The sequence below is a fragment of the Mus caroli genome, unplaced genomic scaffold (assembly GCF_978045245.1).
Source record: "Mus caroli unplaced genomic scaffold, Mus_caroli_1 scaffold_13, whole genome shotgun sequence".
Classification (NCBI taxonomy): Eukaryota; Metazoa; Chordata; class Mammalia; order Rodentia; family Muridae; genus Mus; species Mus caroli.
Window position 1 is genome coordinate 50,583,528 of NW_028227268.1, and position 18,938 is coordinate 50,602,465.

General features: G+C 47.4%; 1 protein-coding gene across 1 annotated transcript; it reads left to right on the forward strand.

The window, feature by feature from the left end:
* Positions 1 to 1,053: 1,053 nt before the first annotated feature.
* Positions 1,054 to 18,262, forward strand: Tekt1 (tektin 1). The gene is made up of 8 exons (XM_021177327.2): positions 1,054 to 1,168; positions 3,092 to 3,298; positions 5,276 to 5,441; positions 7,573 to 7,701; positions 8,069 to 8,212; positions 10,845 to 11,067; positions 17,203 to 17,399; positions 17,999 to 18,262. The coding sequence occupies exons 2-8, from the start codon at positions 3,109 to 3,111 to the stop codon at positions 18,204 to 18,206; spliced, it is 1,257 nt and encodes a 418-aa protein (XP_021032986.1). The 5' UTR covers positions 1,054 to 1,168; positions 3,092 to 3,108; the 3' UTR covers positions 18,207 to 18,262.
* The last annotated feature ends 676 nt before the right edge of the window (positions 18,263 to 18,938 follow it).

Consider the following 18,938-nt stretch of genomic DNA (forward strand, 5'->3'; position numbering starts at 1 on the left):
GAAAGGTGAGTGTTAATTTCTAATATGTCTTTCAGATTTGAATCCTCAGCTTAAGGATCTTTTGCTGATATGCCAGGGATAAGCGGATACACCCAGCTCATCGCTGCTTTTTCTTCCTTCCTTCCTTCCCTCCCTTTTTTCTCTTTCTTTTCTATTAAAGATTTGTTTATGTATTTATTTTATGACTAGGAGTGCTCTGTTTTCTGTTTTCATGCACACCAGAAGGTATTTACTGGATCTCATTGCAGATGGTTGTGAGCCACCATGTGGGTGCTTGGCATTGAACTCGGGACCTCTGGAAGAGCAGTCAGTGCTCTTAACCGCTGAGCCATCTCTCCAGCCCTTCATCAGTGCCTTCACATTGTTATAAATTTTATGCCTTTGTTTCATCGTGTTCACCTTTATGATTGCTTTTTCTGCCACACAGACAGCTCTAATTTCCCATTTCCAGTAGTAATGCAAAGGGTTTTTGTTTTGTTTTGTTTTTAAAATAAACGTGCTGCCTGTAAAACGTTTGAAGATGGTGTATGGCTATGTTAAACTCATGGCCGTGGCACCGAATGGCTGGCGTCCTGAAAGCGTAATTTTAACCCAATCCACAACAGTTTGAAGATCACGTAGCGTTGCGATCTTAACTGAGGAAAAGCTCAGTGCTTGGTGAGTTTTATGCCTTGGGAGAAGATACCTGGCCGAAAACCCATTCTTGCTACCCCTGTCTGGAGCTACCCATGCACCGTGTGTGTCGCTAGGTTTGCAGGTCCTTTGCTCCAGGTTTGGAGCAGCGACCACGCGTGGAACGCAGTGTGTGTGTATCTCTGTGGTCCCGGGTCATCTGCGGCTCAGGACAGCGCCAAGACCGACCCGCAGTGCATCTGTGGAGTCAGAGACTCGGGGACCGGGAACCCCGAGTGACCCAACCTCCTGCTCTGTGTTTTGACGTTTTCTCAGCAGGATCAGACTTCGGACCACCTACTTTCTTTGTCTTGTTTGCTCGGGTTACCCTTTAGCACCACTCTCACATTCGCGCTTGCGCAGTCTTCTAACTAGGGCTACGTTGCGTCCGGTTGCCATAGAGACCGCAGTTTTCTCCGCTGGTTCTCCCAGAACCAGGAGCTCTAGTTGGGGTCAGGAGTGCCCTACAGAAGCTTGTGTTCTTTAATGTACTGAGGTAAGTGAGCCCCGATCCACCTCACCTACCCCTTCTCCCTACCCGCAGCGGTGTGTCTTTTGTATCAGCGGTTAGCCCTGATATCCGTCCCCTCTTCGAGACTATTCACACTTGTTCAAAGTTATATCTCAGGGAGCCACGCTGAGACAAACTCGGGAGAGACCATAGGAGGGGACTGAACTGGAGAGCTCAGGAGTGTCTGAGGGGGTTACATGGGGCCTGATGCTCAGCCTAGTCAAGATCTGAATCCATCCTTGGTTGTGAAGGCTTCAGAGGCCCCTAGGGTAAGTACTAGGGTTATAGAGTCCAGAGCGGGAGACCTTCAGAGTTTAGCTTTGCCTATGGAAGACAGATGTGATGGTCGTTCAGAGCCAGGGGATCATATTTTTTTTTCCCCAACTGTCTCCAGAGGCTGCCTTCTCCCCTGTTCCTCGTCTTTATCCTGTAGTCACAATGCCCAGATGTTGGCTTACAGACGTCACATCTGTTCGTTTCTTACACAACATGTCTGGGTTCATGTATTTGAAAGAATACTGCTTGTCTTAGGGTTTCTATTGCTGTGACAAAACAACATGATCAAAAAGCAAGTTGGAGAGGAAAGGGCGTATTTGGCTTACACGTTCATATTGCTTGTTTATCATTGAAGGAAGTCAGGATAGGAACTCAAAACGGGTCAGGAATCTAGAGGCAGGAGCTAATGCAGAGGGCATGAAGGGCATGCTAACTGGTTTGTTCATCATGGCTTGCTCGCCTTCTTCCTTCCTTCCTTCCTTCCTTCCTTCCTTCCTTCCTTCCTTCCTTCCTTTCTTTCTCTTTTTCTTTCCTTCCTTCCTTTCTTCTTTGTCTTTTCTTCCTTCCATCCTTTCCTTCCTTCCTTCCTTCCCTTCTTTCTCTTTTTCTTTCTTTTCTTCCTTCCTTCCTTGTCTTTTCTTCCTCCCTCCCTCCCTCCCTCCCTCCCTCCCTCCCTCCCTCCCTCCCTTCCTTCCTTCCTTCCTTCCTTCCTTCCTTGTCTTCTCTCTCTCTCTCCCTCCCTCCCTCCCTCCCTCCCTCCCTCTCTCTCCTTTTTTCTTCTCCAAGGCAGGGTGTCTTTGTGTAGCCCTGGCTTTCCTGGAACTCACTCTGTAGATTAGGCTGGTCTCAAAATTTCAGAGATCCCCTTGCCTCTGCCTTCCTAGTTCTGGGATTAAAGGCATATAACCACCACTGCCCAGCTCAATCTGCTTTCTTGCAGAACCCAGGACCATCAGCTCAGGCTTAGCATCACCCACAAAGGCCTGGGCCCTCCCCATCCATCACTAATAAAGAAAATGTCACACAGCCAGATTCATGGAGTCATTTTCTCAAGCGAGGTTCCCTCTTGTCAGATAACTCTAGCTTGTGTCAAGTTGACATAAGACTAGCCAATACACTGTTCTATGATTCACCGAGAGCAACAAGAACTCCACATCTCCAAAAGATGCACAGGAGAATATCAAGAGCATTCTGTGATAACCCTAAATGAGAATAGTCCACATGTGTATAAGCAATAGGAAAAGGTTAATTTTTACATAGTCACCTGGTGCAATGCATAGAGATGAGAATGGACAGGCTACATGATACTCAGTAAGACCACTGTTATGAACACAATGTTAAATAAAAGCCACCAGATGCTAAAGAATATACTCTATTTAGTTAAAAAGCAAAGGAATCTATATGTAGCATTAAAGATGGGGTTAGTGGCTGAGAGTGGCAACTAGAAACTAGAAAAAAGGGTTGGCATGTTGGTAACATTGTTTCTTGATCTGGGAGCTGGCTAGGCCTGTGGCTGGTAGCTTGGTTCAGATAATTTATGCACACTTAAGTATGAGTGTCACAAATTGAAAATAGCGATGATGGCAGAAACTGTTGCTTACATCTCATGCAAACTGTTCTGTATTTGATCAGGACTTTGGAAATCCTAAATGGCCAAGCTACTGCAATCTCCACCCAGGTTCCTTCCTGAGGAGTGGTATATTGCTAACAAAAGCCAGTACCACAGAGCAGAGGCCCAAAGGTCCCGATCTGAACGCTTGGTGGCAGAGAGCCAGAGGCTTGTGGAAGAAATTGAGAAGACCACCAGGAAGTCTCAGAGCGATGTGAACAAGAAACTTGGTAAGACAACGTGTTTAGTATAGATGTGACCTAATCCTGATTAAGCTATTGGGGGCTAGCTATACCACAGGGGATGAACAGAGTCTGTGCTTTCATGGGTCCCCCCTCTCCCTTGAACAGAGAAAGATATGAAAGTCATTTACCAATAGAGTCAGATATGTGCTGAGCGAAGAGGGCTAAGCTCGGGGTGGGGCAGGCACTGGATAACTGGACAAGATTCTTGACGTAAACATTTGAACTGGGTTTTCCAGGGAACAATTAGGTCTTAACAGTTTCATGCTGAGAAGCAGCATTCATAGCCTGGTGATCTAAAAATAAATAAAATAAAACAATAAATGTAAAATAAAATGGACAGAGATCAGTCATACAATTAAAAGGAGTGCACAAGCCAGAGGCATGGGCCTGGATGTCTAATGAGCAGGGAGGTAGCGAAGGGAGTGAAGGAACGACAAGAGGGAGCGATGAGGACATTGAGCAGGTTAAAACTGGGCATTTACAAGGGCATTAAATAACAAAGTGAAGTTCAAGTCCAGCCTGTTCTACAGAGTCAGTTCTAGGATCGCATTGAGAGACTTTGTCTCAAAAAACAAAACAGAAAACAACAACAAATAAATAAAAAGCATCAAGGGACCGACAAGAGGGCTTGGTTGGCACCCTGAGTTTGACCCACAGAACCCAGGCACAAGTGGAAGGAAAGAACCGACTTTATAAACCTGCCCTCTGACCTCCACATGTGCACCGAGGCACACGTGCCCACATGCACACACTGTGTATACATGCAGATAACACCAGTACCAACAATAAGCAGAATAAACCTAAGGGTTGGGGTGTAGATCAGCGACAGAGTATATGTTTGTTAGGCGCTATGTTCTACGCTGGCACTGATACATGCAGAACAAAGCCCACGAAGTGTCTCGGAGTAAAGCTAAAGATGTGCATAAGCTCTCCTCTGCAAACTATGGACATTACTGCAGCGGTCAAAGAGGCCTTAGATAAATGCAAGGAATGGAAGTTAGTGGGTAGAAGAGTCCAGTATTTCAATCAACCCTTGGGGTGACCACCACCTGGATTTTTAGTGGTCAAAAAGTAATCTATAGACTCAATACAATACCAATAAAAACATCACCAGGCTTCCTGGTGAAACTGGCTCAGCTGCTCCTAAAACGGTATAGGCCTGGCTGGCTTGAAGGAAGAGTTCTAGCCCAACCTCTACCTCATCACACACACACACACACACACACACACACACACACACACACACACACACATACACACACACACATATATAATTTTTGAGCCAGGGTCTCAATGTAGCCCAGGCTGGTTTGTACTTACTACGTAGGAGAGAGAGAGAGAGAGAGAGAGAGAGAGAGAGAGAGAGAGAGAGAGAGAGAGAGAGAGAGAGAGCATTGAGTTTCTGATTCTTCTGTCTCTACCTCCCAAGTGCTGGAATCACAGCCTTGTACCAACATGCTCAGTTTGCTGGGTGCTGGAAACTGAACTGGGGATGCTGCCTGCATATTAGGCAAGTTCTTTACCAACTGAGTTACATTGCTCACCCTTCCCGGTCAGCATGTATAAAAATGTCACAAAGACTGGTTGTGGTGAAGTACATCTTTAATCCCAACGCACAGGAGGAGGCAGAGGCAGGTGGATATCTCTGAATTCTAGGCCACACTGGTCTACATAGCAAGTTCCAGGGCTACACAGTGAGATCCTGTATCAAAAAAGATGGTGGTGGTGGTGCACAGCTCCAAGAAAAGAGAAAATCTCAGGTAGTGTAGTGTCACAAAGGTCTTGAAAAGCCATTTAGGCTTTGAGTGGGGTTTTAGCTGTGAAGAGCTAGGGGCCTCAGTTCAATCCCTGGCACCACAGTAAACACACACACACACACACACACACACACACACACACACACACACAGTCACCTCCTCTAGGAGCAGACACACCCTGCTGTGACTTGTCTGTGTGCCTCAGAGCAGAGACTTGAGGAGGTCAGGTTCTGGAAGAAGGAGTTAGATGACAAACTTGAACAGCTCGTGAACCAGACGGATGACCTGCTCACGTACAAGATCCGCCTGGAGAGATCCTTGGAGAGCTACAAGGAGCCCCTGCACATCACGGAGAAGTGCCTGGAATACAGGTAATGCACCTGCTGCAGGAGACTTGTGCCTGTGCTCGATGGCATGTTTGAGCTGAGCTGAGTGAGGCCTGCCTTGTCTGTGGTGTCTGGGGAAGGAACACCACTTTTGGCTCCTGCCTAAATTCTGCTGTCCTCTGAATGAAAATATGTTAGGGTTCAGTTTTCTGTGTCAAAGAATTACAGAATTACATTCATCTTAAAATAGTTTCTTTTCTGGTCACTTGTTGTTTAGAGATTTATTTTTATTGTATGAGTGTGCGTTTTTGCTTGCACGTTTATGTATCAGGTGTGTGGAGTGCCAGAGGAGCCCAGAAGAGGGTACTGGATCCCCTTAGAACTGGAGTGGCAGATGTTTTTAACCATCATGTGGCTGCTGGGAATTGAACCCAGGGTCTCTGGAAAAGCAGCTGGTGCTTTAGCTGCTGAGCCATCTCTCCAGCCCCCTTTCCCATCACTTTTAAGTAGTCTAGAAATGGACATATTAGGGGTCCAGGTTTTTTGTGTTTTGCCGCCTCACAGAACACAGGTTTTGATCTCTAGGCTACCTCATGATTTGAGATGGTGGCCTAAGCTCCAGACAGTCTCTGTCCCCAGCAAGTAATTGTTAGTAGGGTTCGGCATTCACCATTTCTTTGTACTTGCATCCGGTTGGCCAGAACACCATCACATGACTACACCAGTGGGAGCTAGGAAATGGTTGTCTTTAGTTGGTGGCATCCAGGTGACAACTAAAGTACCGGGGGTTCCACTTCCAGGGAAGATGGTGAGAAAGATACCAGGATAGCTGCTGGGCAGCACAAGTCTGCTGAGACGCACAGAGCACCCTGCTGTCTAGAGAGGGGATGGATGGACACTCTTCTGTAAACCTAGGGCCAGGGCTCTTTCCTCCCCCTCCCCCTCCCCCTCCCTCTCTTCTCCTCTCCTCTCCTTTCCACCCAGTGCAGCAGGTAGTGGTCCCCAGAGAGATTTGGAAAGCACTTGAAGGTGAGGGCAGTGACTGCCTTCCTCTCCAACTCCTCAGGGTGCTCCTAAGCCCGAGGCTAACCATAATGCAGAAGGCTTGTGTGTGTGTGTGTGTGTGTGTGTACTGCTCCCTACCATGCCCATCCCTTGGTACACTATAGCTAGTACTAATAGCTATCTCCATTTACAGAAGGGGATATCAAGATACAGATGTTACATAATACATCTCAGGCCCCACGGCAAGTGGCTAGGGGACCCCCAACCCTAGTGCTACCAAGCAGAGTAGAAATAACAAAGTATCTGGCACTGAGGTGGTTTTGGGGGAGTAGTGTAGTGTGCTGGTGAGAAGCATGTGTTACAGTCAGCACGGAGTAAGTTACTTCACTTCTTTGAGACTTAGTTCTCTCATATGCATTTTAAAAGTTGCGTTGGAGGGGCTGGGGTTCAGTGGTGGAGCAGCTGGCTAGTATGGTTCACAGCTTAGGATCCACTCCCAAGGGAATATTTACATAAAAACAAAACAAAGCCGGCGGTGGTGCACGCCTTTGATCCCAACACTTGGGAGGCAGAGGCAGGCAGATTTCTGAGTTTGAGGCCAGCCTGGTCTACAAAGTGAGTTCCAGGACAGCCAGAGCTACACAGAGAAACCCTGTCTCGAAAAACAAAACAAAAACAAAACAAAAAAAACCCAAACAAACAAAAAAACAAACCAAATCAAAATAGCACAGTGCCTGTCACACACGGGGGGGGGGGGGGGCGGCAGGGGGGGGGGGCGGGGCTCAGTAGTGCAGTAATATCAATATCAGTATTATTAGAACTTTCCCCCCCTGGATTTAATTTCTTGTCTAAAAACATGACTAAGACTAAGGAAAGAAATACCAGAAGTTCTAGGTCAAGACAGCTGTTTGTAATGAGTAAGAATGACGGGGAAGGTTCCAGAGCAGATGGACAAACTGAGCGGGAGGCAGCAAGTGGAACATGCCTTGAAGTCCTGGTGCTCAGGGGCTGAGGCGGAGGCTGAGGCAGGAGATCAGCCTGGGATACAAACAAATTAAAGGGCGGGGATGTTCATGTGGGGTTTTCAGGCCAGGTTTCTGCATGCCTTTGGGATATTTTGAAGAGGCACAGGCACCAAGTAGTGGCCCCCGCCCCTCTTCCTCCCTGCTAGGGAGAAGCGTGTGGGCATCGATTTGGTACATGATGTGGTGGAGCAGGAGCTGCAGAAGGAGGCTGATATCATTCACGGAGTCATGAACCTGCTTATCCGCACGCTGGAGGAGTCAACAGAACAGATCAGGTACCGGCAGAGCCCACCCAAGTAAGGGCAAACCGGTAGGTCTGCGCCCCCTGGTGGAGCACTGGTGTGTGGAGGCCGAATTCCTGCCTCCTCCACGGGTGCCCACTGGTGGAGAGGATAGGGGAGCATCTCACCAAGGTGACTCACCGGGGCCCTTTGCGGCCACTCTGATCCCTCAGTCCAGTTTGGCAGAGGATTTCAGTCGAGGCTTGGGCTCCAAGCATCATCTGGCACGTGTGTGCACTGGTGACATGGGAGTGAGGCGCATGCTGAAAGTTTCAGCTTCGTTTTCCAGGGTCTCCCATGATCCTGTAGGTGTCACCAGGCCTTTCCCGAGGGAGAAACCCGCTTTCCCTTCTTCCTTCAGGCTGAACCGCTCTGCCAAGTACAATCTGGAAAAGGATTTGAAAGATAAGTTCACGGCCATAACTATCGACGACATCTGCTTCTCACTCAACAATAACTCACCAAATATCAATTATTCTGAGAATGTTGTGAGAATCGAGCCCAAGTGAGTGGGGTCCTGCCGCTGGGAAAACCCCGGTTCTAACAGTCTGACAGGGCCAGGGGAAGCATCCTAGAGCCCCTCTGAGCCAGGAGGACTGGCCCGTTATGTCAAAAGACTTACAGTGTACTCCTTCATCTATTTATAGTTTAACAAGTGGGAGATTATACGAACTATAGTGGTGGGTGAGGTACTAACGGCCCATATCTGTCTTTTCCAAGATAATTAGTTAACTGATGGCCCAGGCAAACAAATGCCCATCCAACATTCAGGTCTATTTTGTTTAGTTTGCAGAAATATGTACCTTTTGTGTAACATCTAGTTTGCAGTTTAAAAAAATTAATTATTTATTCTCATTTTATTTTATTTCTATGTATGAGTGCTCTCTGTCTGCATGCACACCTGCATGTCAGAAGAGAGCATCAATTACAGATGGTTGTGAGCCGCCATGTGGGTGCTGGGATTTGAACTCAGGACCTCTGGGAGAGCAGTGTTCTTCACTGCTGAGCAATTTGGATTTTTTTTTTAATTAAAAAACATTTATTTATGTTTGTGTGTGGATGGGTGGGTACACTTGTGCACATGTGGCAGTCAGAGGACACCTGGTGGGAGTTGGCTCTTTCCTTCTTCCACGTAGGTCCTGGGGACACTCAGGGGGGCAGGCTGGTGGCAGGCAGGGTTACCTGCCGAGTTGTCCCACTGGACCCTTAACTTGCATTTCCAGCTAGTTTTTATATCATAGAGCTAATTTATTCATATTTGATTTTTTAAAATATTAAGCATATATAAAATGCATACAGCAAATACTAAATACACACTTCAATGATCACCATTGAATTAGTATCACTTTTTATAATTTTTAAATTTTTGCTTTGTGTGTGTTGGTGTTTTGCTTACATGTATATCTGTGGGAGGGTGTTGGAATCCCTGGAACTGGAGTTATAGACAGTGGTGAGCAGCCATGTGGGTGCTAGAATTGAACCCTGGTCCTTTGGAGGAACAGCCCATGCTCTTAACCACTGAGCCATCTCTCATATTAGTATCTTTTTAAAGTATATTTAAAAAGTAGAAAGATAACGTACCCCCAAACTTAGCCTCTCAGAATAATAATGATCAAGAATATCTCATGATCTCGGGTGTGTTGAGAGGCCAGACAGTGTTTCGCTGGTGACCTGGTTCAAGGTGTCCTTGGGTGGAAGACAAACTGAGGCCGGGACTACAGTTGTCTGAAGGCTTGGCGGGGAGGGGGTGGCTTCCAAAGGAAGCCATGTGATGTTGCAGGCCTCGGTTCCCAGCTCTGTGAACTTCTCCAAGGGCAGTTTCATGACATGGAAGCTGGCTTCCCCCATGGCAAGTGATGGAAGAGAAAGAGAGGGAAAAGGGTGGAGGGAGAGGGAACTCTAAGAGAAGCTACAGTGCTTTTTAATATTCCTGTCTCAGAACTGGCATCTCAGGACTTGTGAGAAACATGTTGGCAAATTTGTTTTCATCCTGTAGGCAAAGGAGACAGGGATCTCTGGGGACTAGTCAGAGGCTGCCTCTAGTCACAAAGTGGAGAGTCCTCAGGCAGTCCCCAAGCATGGAGAGAAAGAACGTCTGAACACCTCCACCTGCTACCATAGAAACCACTCTGGCCCCTCCTTCTCCCACTCCTGTTTTTGGGTGGTGGGAGAGACAAAGCTTTATTTAATTAAGGTTCAGTCCCTTATCATCATGGTGGGAAACATGGCAGCATCCAGGCAGACATGGTGCTGGAGAAGGAGCTGAGAGCTCTACATCTTGATTCCCAGGCAGCAGAAGGGGATTGTGTGTAACACTGGTGTGGCTTGAGCATATATAAAACCTCAAATCCCGGGCTGGAGAGGTGTCTCATCGGTTAAGAGCACTTACTGCTGCTCTTCCAGAGGTCATGAGTTCAATTCCCACCAACCACATGGTAGCTCACAACCATCTGTAATGGGATGCCCTCTTTTGGAGTGTCTGAAGACAGCTACAGTATATTCACATATAATAAATAAATAAATAAATAAATAAATAAATAAATAAATCTTAAACAAAACAAAACAGAACAAACTCCTCAAAGCCCTCCTTCACAGTGACACACTTCCTCCAACAAGGCCACACCTACTCCAATAAAGCCACACCTCCTAATTGTGCCACTCCCTATGGGCCAAGCATTCAAACACAGGAGTCTATAGGGGCTATTCCTGTGAACCACCACAGTTAGCATTTCCTCTTAAACCAGCAATCTGTTTAACTTCTGGCTTCCTCTTACTCAGTGAGCTAGGTTATATCTATTGGTATATGCTTGTGTTTTGTATTGCTGCTCATTGTCTCCAGCTGTGTGATCTTGACTGAGTTTGTTTATTTCTATGAGATTGTTTTCTCTGTGAAGTCAGGACCATAGAAGTAGCTTAGTAGGCTTCCCGGGGGAATGAAAAGAGGTTATGTCTTTAACAGCCCAATGTCCAGCACAGACATGGGAGGTTTCCAAATATATTACCCTTGTGTTGGCTCTGGCCAGTAGTGGAAAAAACATCCCAGGTACTTGTAGGGTGGAGGTAGCTTAGTTCCCAGGAGTTTCCTCTGCCACCCCAGCCCTGATGTGCTGTGAATGAGTGAGAGACTTGTGTTTCAGCTCAGTGAGTCTGGAGGACTGGCTGGACTTCTCCAATGCCAATGTGGAGAAGGCAGACAAACAGCTGAACAATTCAACGGCGCTGAAGACCCTGGTGGACCAAATCCTGTCCCAGACAGCCAATGACCTGCGCAGACAGTGCGAAGTGGTAGACGAGGCATTCATAAATGGGCTGAAGGAGACCAAGGATGCCAGGAACAAGCTGGCTGATCATCTGGCCAAGGTGAGGTCCAGGGGACACACTGTACTCATGAGGTCTTACTATGGAAGCATAAATGTCTGTGAGTGCTGGGCCTCTGTTTACACACACTCTGCAGAAAACCGATCTGCAAGGAGACAGAGCCCAGGGGTGGGAAGGAGAATGGAGGCTGGGCCCCAGGCACAGCCTTAGGTCTTCTTTATGTGACATGAGGAGAAGGACCCTGAACTCATACATGATGAAGCATTCAGTCTCTCCAAATCTAACTCTGGCTCCCTGGTCAACTGTCCCTGATTGTTTCCCAGTGGGACACTGGCAAACGGCTTCTAGAAGTAAAACAAACAAACAAACAAACAAACAAACACCTCTGAGACGTAGAACTTGCAGATTCTCATGGTGTAAATATTCCTACTGTGGCCAGTTCAGTTTCAGACTCCCTGTTTAACAAAGAGCTGGCAGAGTCACTGAAAAATGTAACCATCAGAGCCCACAGGAGCCGACTCCCACACACCTTCCTTACTTCCGGATCTGGGGTCCTGAGCACATGTGGCCAGTCCATAGCCTGGGCTCAGTAATGTAGAAAAGTAGGGTCTGGTAGGAGAGGGCCGCATTTTGAACTTGAAAGATGGAGACCTACATTCCAATCTTGTGGCACTGAGCTGAAGGACTTAAACGCATCCCTCAAGCTCTCTGCACCCCTTGCCCCAGCTGTGACATGGGGACCATGACAGGCCTTCTGAGGCGGAGAGACTCTAAGGCTTCAGAGCAGCCATGGCTGGGGGTGGGTATGGGGAGTACTGTGCCAGCCTTGTCTGTCACCTTGTCCCTCCTCCTCCTCCTCTTCTTCCTCCTCCTCCTCCTTTCCCCCATTGCCCCCCCCCCCTCTGTCTCCTCCTCCTTTTAAGACAGGGTTTTTCTATGATGCCATGGAACTTGTCTAGCACTTGTCTGTAGACCAGGCTGGCCTCACTCAGACTCAGAGATCCACCTACCTGTCTATTGAGTGCACCACTGCCGCTGCCCGCTGCACCCACACCTAGTAGCTTCTTCTAAGACAGTTAAAAGAAGTATGTGAAACTGACTTTATAATGTTTTACTTAACTTTCAATATCAAATTATTTTAGCACATTATTCATATTTTTAGCATGTATTTCATATTGTTATATTTTGTATTTTTGGGCTGGGGAGGTGGCTATGTGGATGAAGTGCTTGAAGTGGAAGCATAAGGGGAATCCTGAGCTTGAAGGTGTGATGTAGAGGTACACCCTGTGATGGATGTTGGTGGGGGGGGCAGGTGGGGTGTGGGGGTGGAGACAGTGGCTCCCGAGGGCTTCCTGCCAGATAGTTCAGCTGGGGTAGTAAGTACCATGTTCATCGAGAGACCCCACTTCAAAAAAGAAGGTGGGGTACAATAAGGGAAGATACTCAGCATTGACCTCTGGCCTCCACAAATGCACAAATGGGTATGTGCTCCTGCATACACATGCCTAACACACATATACAGGTACACAAACACTCATGCACACACAAACACACACATACCCCCCCCACACACATACACACTCATGCACACATATGCATGCACAGATACCACCCCCATACCCCACACACCTTTAAATTTTAATAGTCTAATGCATACAGGACCCTGTGTAGTAGCATATGCCATTAGTCTTAGTACTTGGGAGGCAGAGACAGACCGAGAGATCTGTGAGTTTGAGGCCAGCCTAGTCTACATAGCAAGATCCTGGCCAGCCAGGGATACATAGTGAGACCCTGATTTACAAAACAAAACTCTTAACATATACAATCTCTTAGTATACTATAAATAAGTGGTTCAAGTTCAAAGGCATTAAGAGTTTGTGGGAAACCATGTTTCTGTTTCTAGAGTCTCAAATTTCAAGTTCTAATTACAGCCACAGCCATGTGAGCATGGGTAAAGTTCTGAGGACAGAAGGATCAGCGAGCATGGACTGTGAGTGACTCTGGGGACCCACAGCCTACTTGGAAGCCTTGGACTTAGACCCCATGAGGAGGGGACACAGTTGGCTTTCATCTGACAGGCTCCTGGGTCAGAAGGAGACTTTGCAAGGGGGAGGTACAACCTCCAGCTCTCGTTCGTTTACAATGAGACAACTGTTTCCTCAGTGGGCTTTCCCCTGAAAGCTTTACCATTACGTGATACAGTGTTTAAAATAATCAAATGCACAGATCGGCAAATATTTTTCTATGAAAGAATCAAATAGTGAATATTATAGGCATTCTGGGCCAAGTGGCACCAGGCAGTGGTGTTCTGTTGGTGTTTCTGCAGCAAGGAAGACGACACATTTCCAAAAAGTCTTCATTTTTGGAGAAATTTAGCAATAATAATAATGATAATAATAATAATCACAGCAATAGAGTTTTTAAACAGTGGTCTACTGTTGCGGGGAGGTAGGATCTTGCTTTGTTCTGGTGCAAAGTTCGGGTTTCCTATAAAATTCTTCTCAAGCGTTCATTTGCCAACACCAATTCATAACGAACTGTTACATAACTCATCTAAAAATATAACTTCCCTCAGAGCCGTACTGCCAGCTGATGCCAAATGGTCCGAGCAAATGATTTTGGCTGGCTGTGCTGTTTCTTGGGAGGCATTGGGGGCTAGGGGGGGGGTTGGCTGTCAGGTGATTCCCCTGCTATTTGCCTCTTAGCAAGTAATTCCCTTCGAGCTGCAGCAGAGGGAGATGCTCCTGCACCACTGCAAAGTGAACTCTGACCTCTGGACATTTCCCTTCGCTTGCTTTGAGGACAGAACCCACTGCTGGGGGCTTGACAATGATGTTTGCAAATCTATGCAGGAAGGAAGTCTTCCTTCTTGGCTAACTTTTACAGCACTGAGGTGTGGGGAGCAGCTTGTCACCAGGTCCAAGCCAGGTGGCCGTGTCCTAAGCTGTGTGCCTCGGGCTGTCTTGCCTCAAAATTTTAGGCCAGGTTCAAAGAGGAAGATTTTTTTGAGTCTGCATCGAAAACTAATTTCCGAGAGAAATACAGCACTTGTTGGCAACAACTGAGGGTGCTGCTTTTCAGAAAAATTCCAGTCCTAGCCCTGGGCTAAACAAACCATAAGAAAGCATGTAGGCATGGCCAAGCCACAGAGCTAGTGAGTTGGGGAGCACCCAGAACCATTGGGCTGCTGTTCCTGTGAAAGAGGGTGGTGCCGGGTCTGAGAGCTAATGAAGTGCATGGGGTGGGGTGGGTGAGGGGGATGAAGTCAGTCCAGCCCCACACCAAACACTTTTCGCAAGGTACACTTAAAAATTACTGTGTATGTACGTATGTGTAGTGGATGTGCATGTGTGTGTGTGCACATGTGGAGGCCAGAGGTTGACTTTGAGTGTCTCCTTTCATTCCTTCCCACCTTACTTTCCGAGACAAAAGTCTCTCCCCGAACCCAGTGAGTAGCAAGCTCTGGGCAGGGGTCCTCTTGTCTGTGACCCCCTAACCCCGGGGCTTGCTCTGTCACACCTGGCTTTTACACAGGTGGGTGGTGGAGATTTGAACTCAGTTCCTTGTACTTGTATGTAGGCACTACAATGGAGCTAGCATCTCCCCTCTACGAAGTACTTGTTAATGAATAGTACAATGTCTAACTATGGGCTTTAAATAATTTGCATTTTCACAGGCTTTGTTCAGCCTGGCCCATTTTTGCTCAACATATATTTGTACCACAACACCTTAGCAGTGTGTGTGCGTGTATCCAGAAGATAATGAGAGATACCTTCCTCTATTGCTCTTTTTCTTCTGTTTTTGAGGCAGGGTCTCTCACTGAATCTGGAGCTTGCCAATTTGGTCAGACTGGCTGGCCGGCCAGTGAGCTCCAGGGAAGCCTCAAGCTCTGTGTGTGACCTTTCCCCATTCTTGGGGTTATAGAAGTCCACCACTGCTTTCAGCTTTTATGGGGGTGCTTTGGGTCTGACTTCAGGTCCTCGTGCTTGCCAGCAAGCACTTTGCCAAAGAGCCTCCGCCTATTTCTCAACTTTTTGAAAACAGTCATTTCATGTAGAACAGTGGTTCCCAACCTGTGGGTCATGACCCCTTTGGCAAGCCTCTAGCTCCAAAAAATATTTACATTACAATCCATAACAGTAGCAACATTACAGTTATAGAGTAGCAATGAATATAATTTTATGGTTGGAGGGGGGTCACCATGACAGGACCTGTATTAAAGGGTCGCGGCTGTAGGAAGGTTGAGAACCACTGATGTGTCTAAGAGGTAGCCATGTCTAACTCAGCACAGTGAGACCACGTCTCAAAAATAAAACCAAAAATCACAAGAGGCTGTAGTGGACCACACCTTTAATCCCAGCACTTGAGAGGCGAGGGCTGGTGGAGCTCTGTGAGTTTGAGGCTAGCCTGGTCTACAAAGTGAGTTCTAGGACAGCCAGAGCTACACAGAGAAATCCTGTGTTGGGATTAAAGGTGTGTGCCACCACCACCACCCAGCTGCAGCCTAATTATTTTAAAGCAAATCTCAGATATTATTTTATTTCAGTGTCAAATATTTGAGTGTGTTTCTAAACCATAAGAATTCTGTTTTTCATTTAGCCCTCCCACTGTAGTGTGGCTCATTCCTAGCATGGCTACCTAATGTTTTGATTTTCACTCATCTGTATTCTTAAAGCTGGTCTATTCAGATTAGAACCTAGACAACTTCTACTAGACTTGCATTAGACTTTTTTTTCTTAAAGATTTATTTATTATATCTAAGTACACTGTAGCTATCCCCAGACACACCAGAAGAGGGCTTCAGATCCCACCACAAATGGTTGTGAGCCACCATGTGGTCGCTGGGACCTGAACTCAGGACTTCCGGAAGAGCAGCCAGTGCCCGCAACCACTGAGCCATCTCTCCAGCCCTGCACTAGACTTTCTTAAGCTGTTTCTTAACATTCCTTAAATTTATGGCCAGAGAATTGGCTTAGAGGTTAAGAGCCCTGACTGATGCTTCAGAGGACTGCCATTGGTTCCCAGCACCCACATCAGATGCCTCAAAACCCTGTGACTCCAGCTCCAGGGTTCAAAGTCAAGCAGAGGCAGATAGCATGCCTGCAGAGTCAGTTCTTTCTCTTTCAAGACAGCACTTTGCTGCTGTGTCCACCTGTGATGAAGGCAGAGGGCAAAGGTCAAATTTTTTCCATCCATCCGTTCTGTGAGGTTCCTAAGAAACAGCTCTGAAGGACCTGCCTCTTGGGGAACAAGTTTCCAGTGAGAGACTCTGCTAAAAGTACAAAGGATGTCTAGCACCTGAAGAACAATACCCAGGACTGGCCTTTGGCTTCTGTGTTTACATACAAACGTGCACCTGAACACACCTGAATGTGCACACAAGCACTACCAACAAAGCTCAGGCGACACTGTCATTTTTTCCCCCAGATTTCCAGGAGACAGAACCTGGTGCTGGTGTGTGTGTGTGTGTGTGTGTACACACAAAGAAATATCATCTTTCTGCTCCCAATTTGAAGGTACTTTTAACCAGGTAGGCAAGAGGCCTTGAGCAATAGTGTGGGGCACAGCCGGCTGTATTAGCTATTTTACTGTTGCTGTGATAAAACACCCCAGCAAAAGCAACTTAGGGAAGAAAAGTTTAGAGGGATAGAGCCCCTCTTGTCTGGGAATTCTTGGCTTGATGACAGGGCCAGGAGACTAGCTGTTCACATTTTCATCCATACCCAGGAAGTAGAAAGAGAGAGAGAAGGAAGTGGAATAAGACCATAACCCTTCAAAGCCCACCTCCAGCAAGCCTCTACCTACTAAAAGATCCATAACCATCCAAACACTACCAACATCTGGGACCAAATGTTCACATACATGAGTCTATGAGAGATAGTTCTCACTCAAACCACTACAGTGGCCGAGCCTTTGCTGACATTGTTCTCCAGGGAAGTGACATCATCTGTGTGCGTGATGAGGTAACTCTCAGTCAGTTGGATCTGCTCTGTGTCTGCAGTTCCGCAGTTGCTTGAGCATCTCTGCTTTGGGGGCAAGTGATCAGATTGTCTGGGCTTCTGCTTACGTGGGAATGTGAATTTAGGCCTTAACGCTCATGGTCTTAATAGCTATGTCCGTGCGGTTGATTTCTGAATAGCGCAGTGAAGCCTCACCTACTCCAATACTTTCCATCAGGTTATGGAAGAAATTGCTTCCCAGGAAAAAAACATCATGGCTCTTGAAAATGCCATCACACAGCAAGAAGGGCCAGCCAAGGTAGCACACACACGCCTGGAGACCAGGACCCACCGGCCGAACGTGGAGCTGTGTCGAGATGTTGCTCAGTATCGGCTGATCAAGGAGATTCGGGAGATCAACTACAATGTTGCCAGGTGGGCCGGCCTGTGCTGGGGTGTGACTTCAGCCCACATTGTAAATTGCAGTGTAGGGGCACAGCAAAGGGTGCTGCTGGCTCTGTAGCGTTGGAAGGATGCCTTCCTAGCTGCCAGGCCTGCTAACTCCAACCAAAGCAGCTGTCGTTCATGAAGCAGCGCTCAATGTCAAGACATTTTGTCATCATGTCCAAATCCAGATGTTAGGTAATATCTGCCATTTTAAGTGTTGGCTTTTCCTTTTCAGTGCTGAAAATAAAGCCTAGGGCCTTGGGCTTTCTATGCAAGAACTCTGTCACTGAGCAAGATCTCCCAACTCTTGCTCTGAGACCAGTTTTTACTAAATAGGTTAGGGTGACCCCCATGTAGCCCAGGCTGGCTCTTCAGTCATGACCCATCCTTTGAGCACTGGTATTAAAGGTGTATGCTGCTACTTCTACCAATATGTGTCATAAGCCTGGCTGTAGACAGCAGCCAGGAAGCACTGCCTAGAGAAGCAAGGGAAATGAAAATATCAGTGTGACTGTGTATCCAAGCACGTTCCCCCTCAATAAAGGATTCAGAGCACGTGATTATCCCTCACACTATTCTTCTCTCAGGTTAAAGGAAGCCCTGGCCCAGGCTCAGACGCAGCTGAAGGCCCTGTCCCGCAGGCAGCTGGCCCTGCAGGAGGAAATCCAGGTGAAGGAGAATACCATCTATATCGACCAGGTGCTGTGTATGGAGATGAGGAAGTCCATCCCACCGAGAGACGGCGATGACCATGGGGCCTGGGAGGGGGGCATCCGCGCAGAGGCCATCTGCTGATAGGAGCCATTCAGAGCCTTATTAAACTGCATTGGAAGACAAGAGTTAGCACAGAGCTCTCATTTCAGGTGGGCGGAACTTTGGGCAGCCTGCCTCAGCCTCTTGGCAGGACACCTCTGGCTGGCTAGGATCTGTGACTTGGGGACAAGGTTCTGTTCTACTATGGTTGTTGATGAGGAGGATACCTCCCAATTCAATGCTAGGTGTTAGCACCAGACATAGGGATCGCAGAGGTCTTGGAGCCATTAGAGAGTCATTCCACTGGCAAGCTGGGGCTGGGTTTCCTATCCAAGGGATCCCTTCCTTTCTCATGGAACAGGATGCAATTCATCTGCCCTAGGAAGCTTAGATGCCCCCTCCCACCTCCTGGCAGTTCATCGCAAGTCCATGCAAGTGTCAGGATCAGATGAAAGAGAAGGCTGTTAGGACAAGATAGGACTCTCAAGGGGACTCTCGCTTGTTTAGAGGTTTAAAGCTGAATCTAGCGGGCAGGGAGGAGCAGCAGAATTGCTTGTGTCTGCGTTTGTGAAGTCAGAAAGGAAATGTCCCTGGCTCAAAGACCAGGAGAGGCTTCTGAAAGCAGCGGTCACGTGTGCTTGCTCTAGGATTCTACACTAAGAGCTGCTGCAGTTTCTGAGCGACAGCTGGAAAAGACAGCAACCTGGGCTAGGAAGGCAGGTCTCTGCCCAGCCTGCATCTTTCAGCGCCCCCATGTGGTGGCAGGAAGTTTTA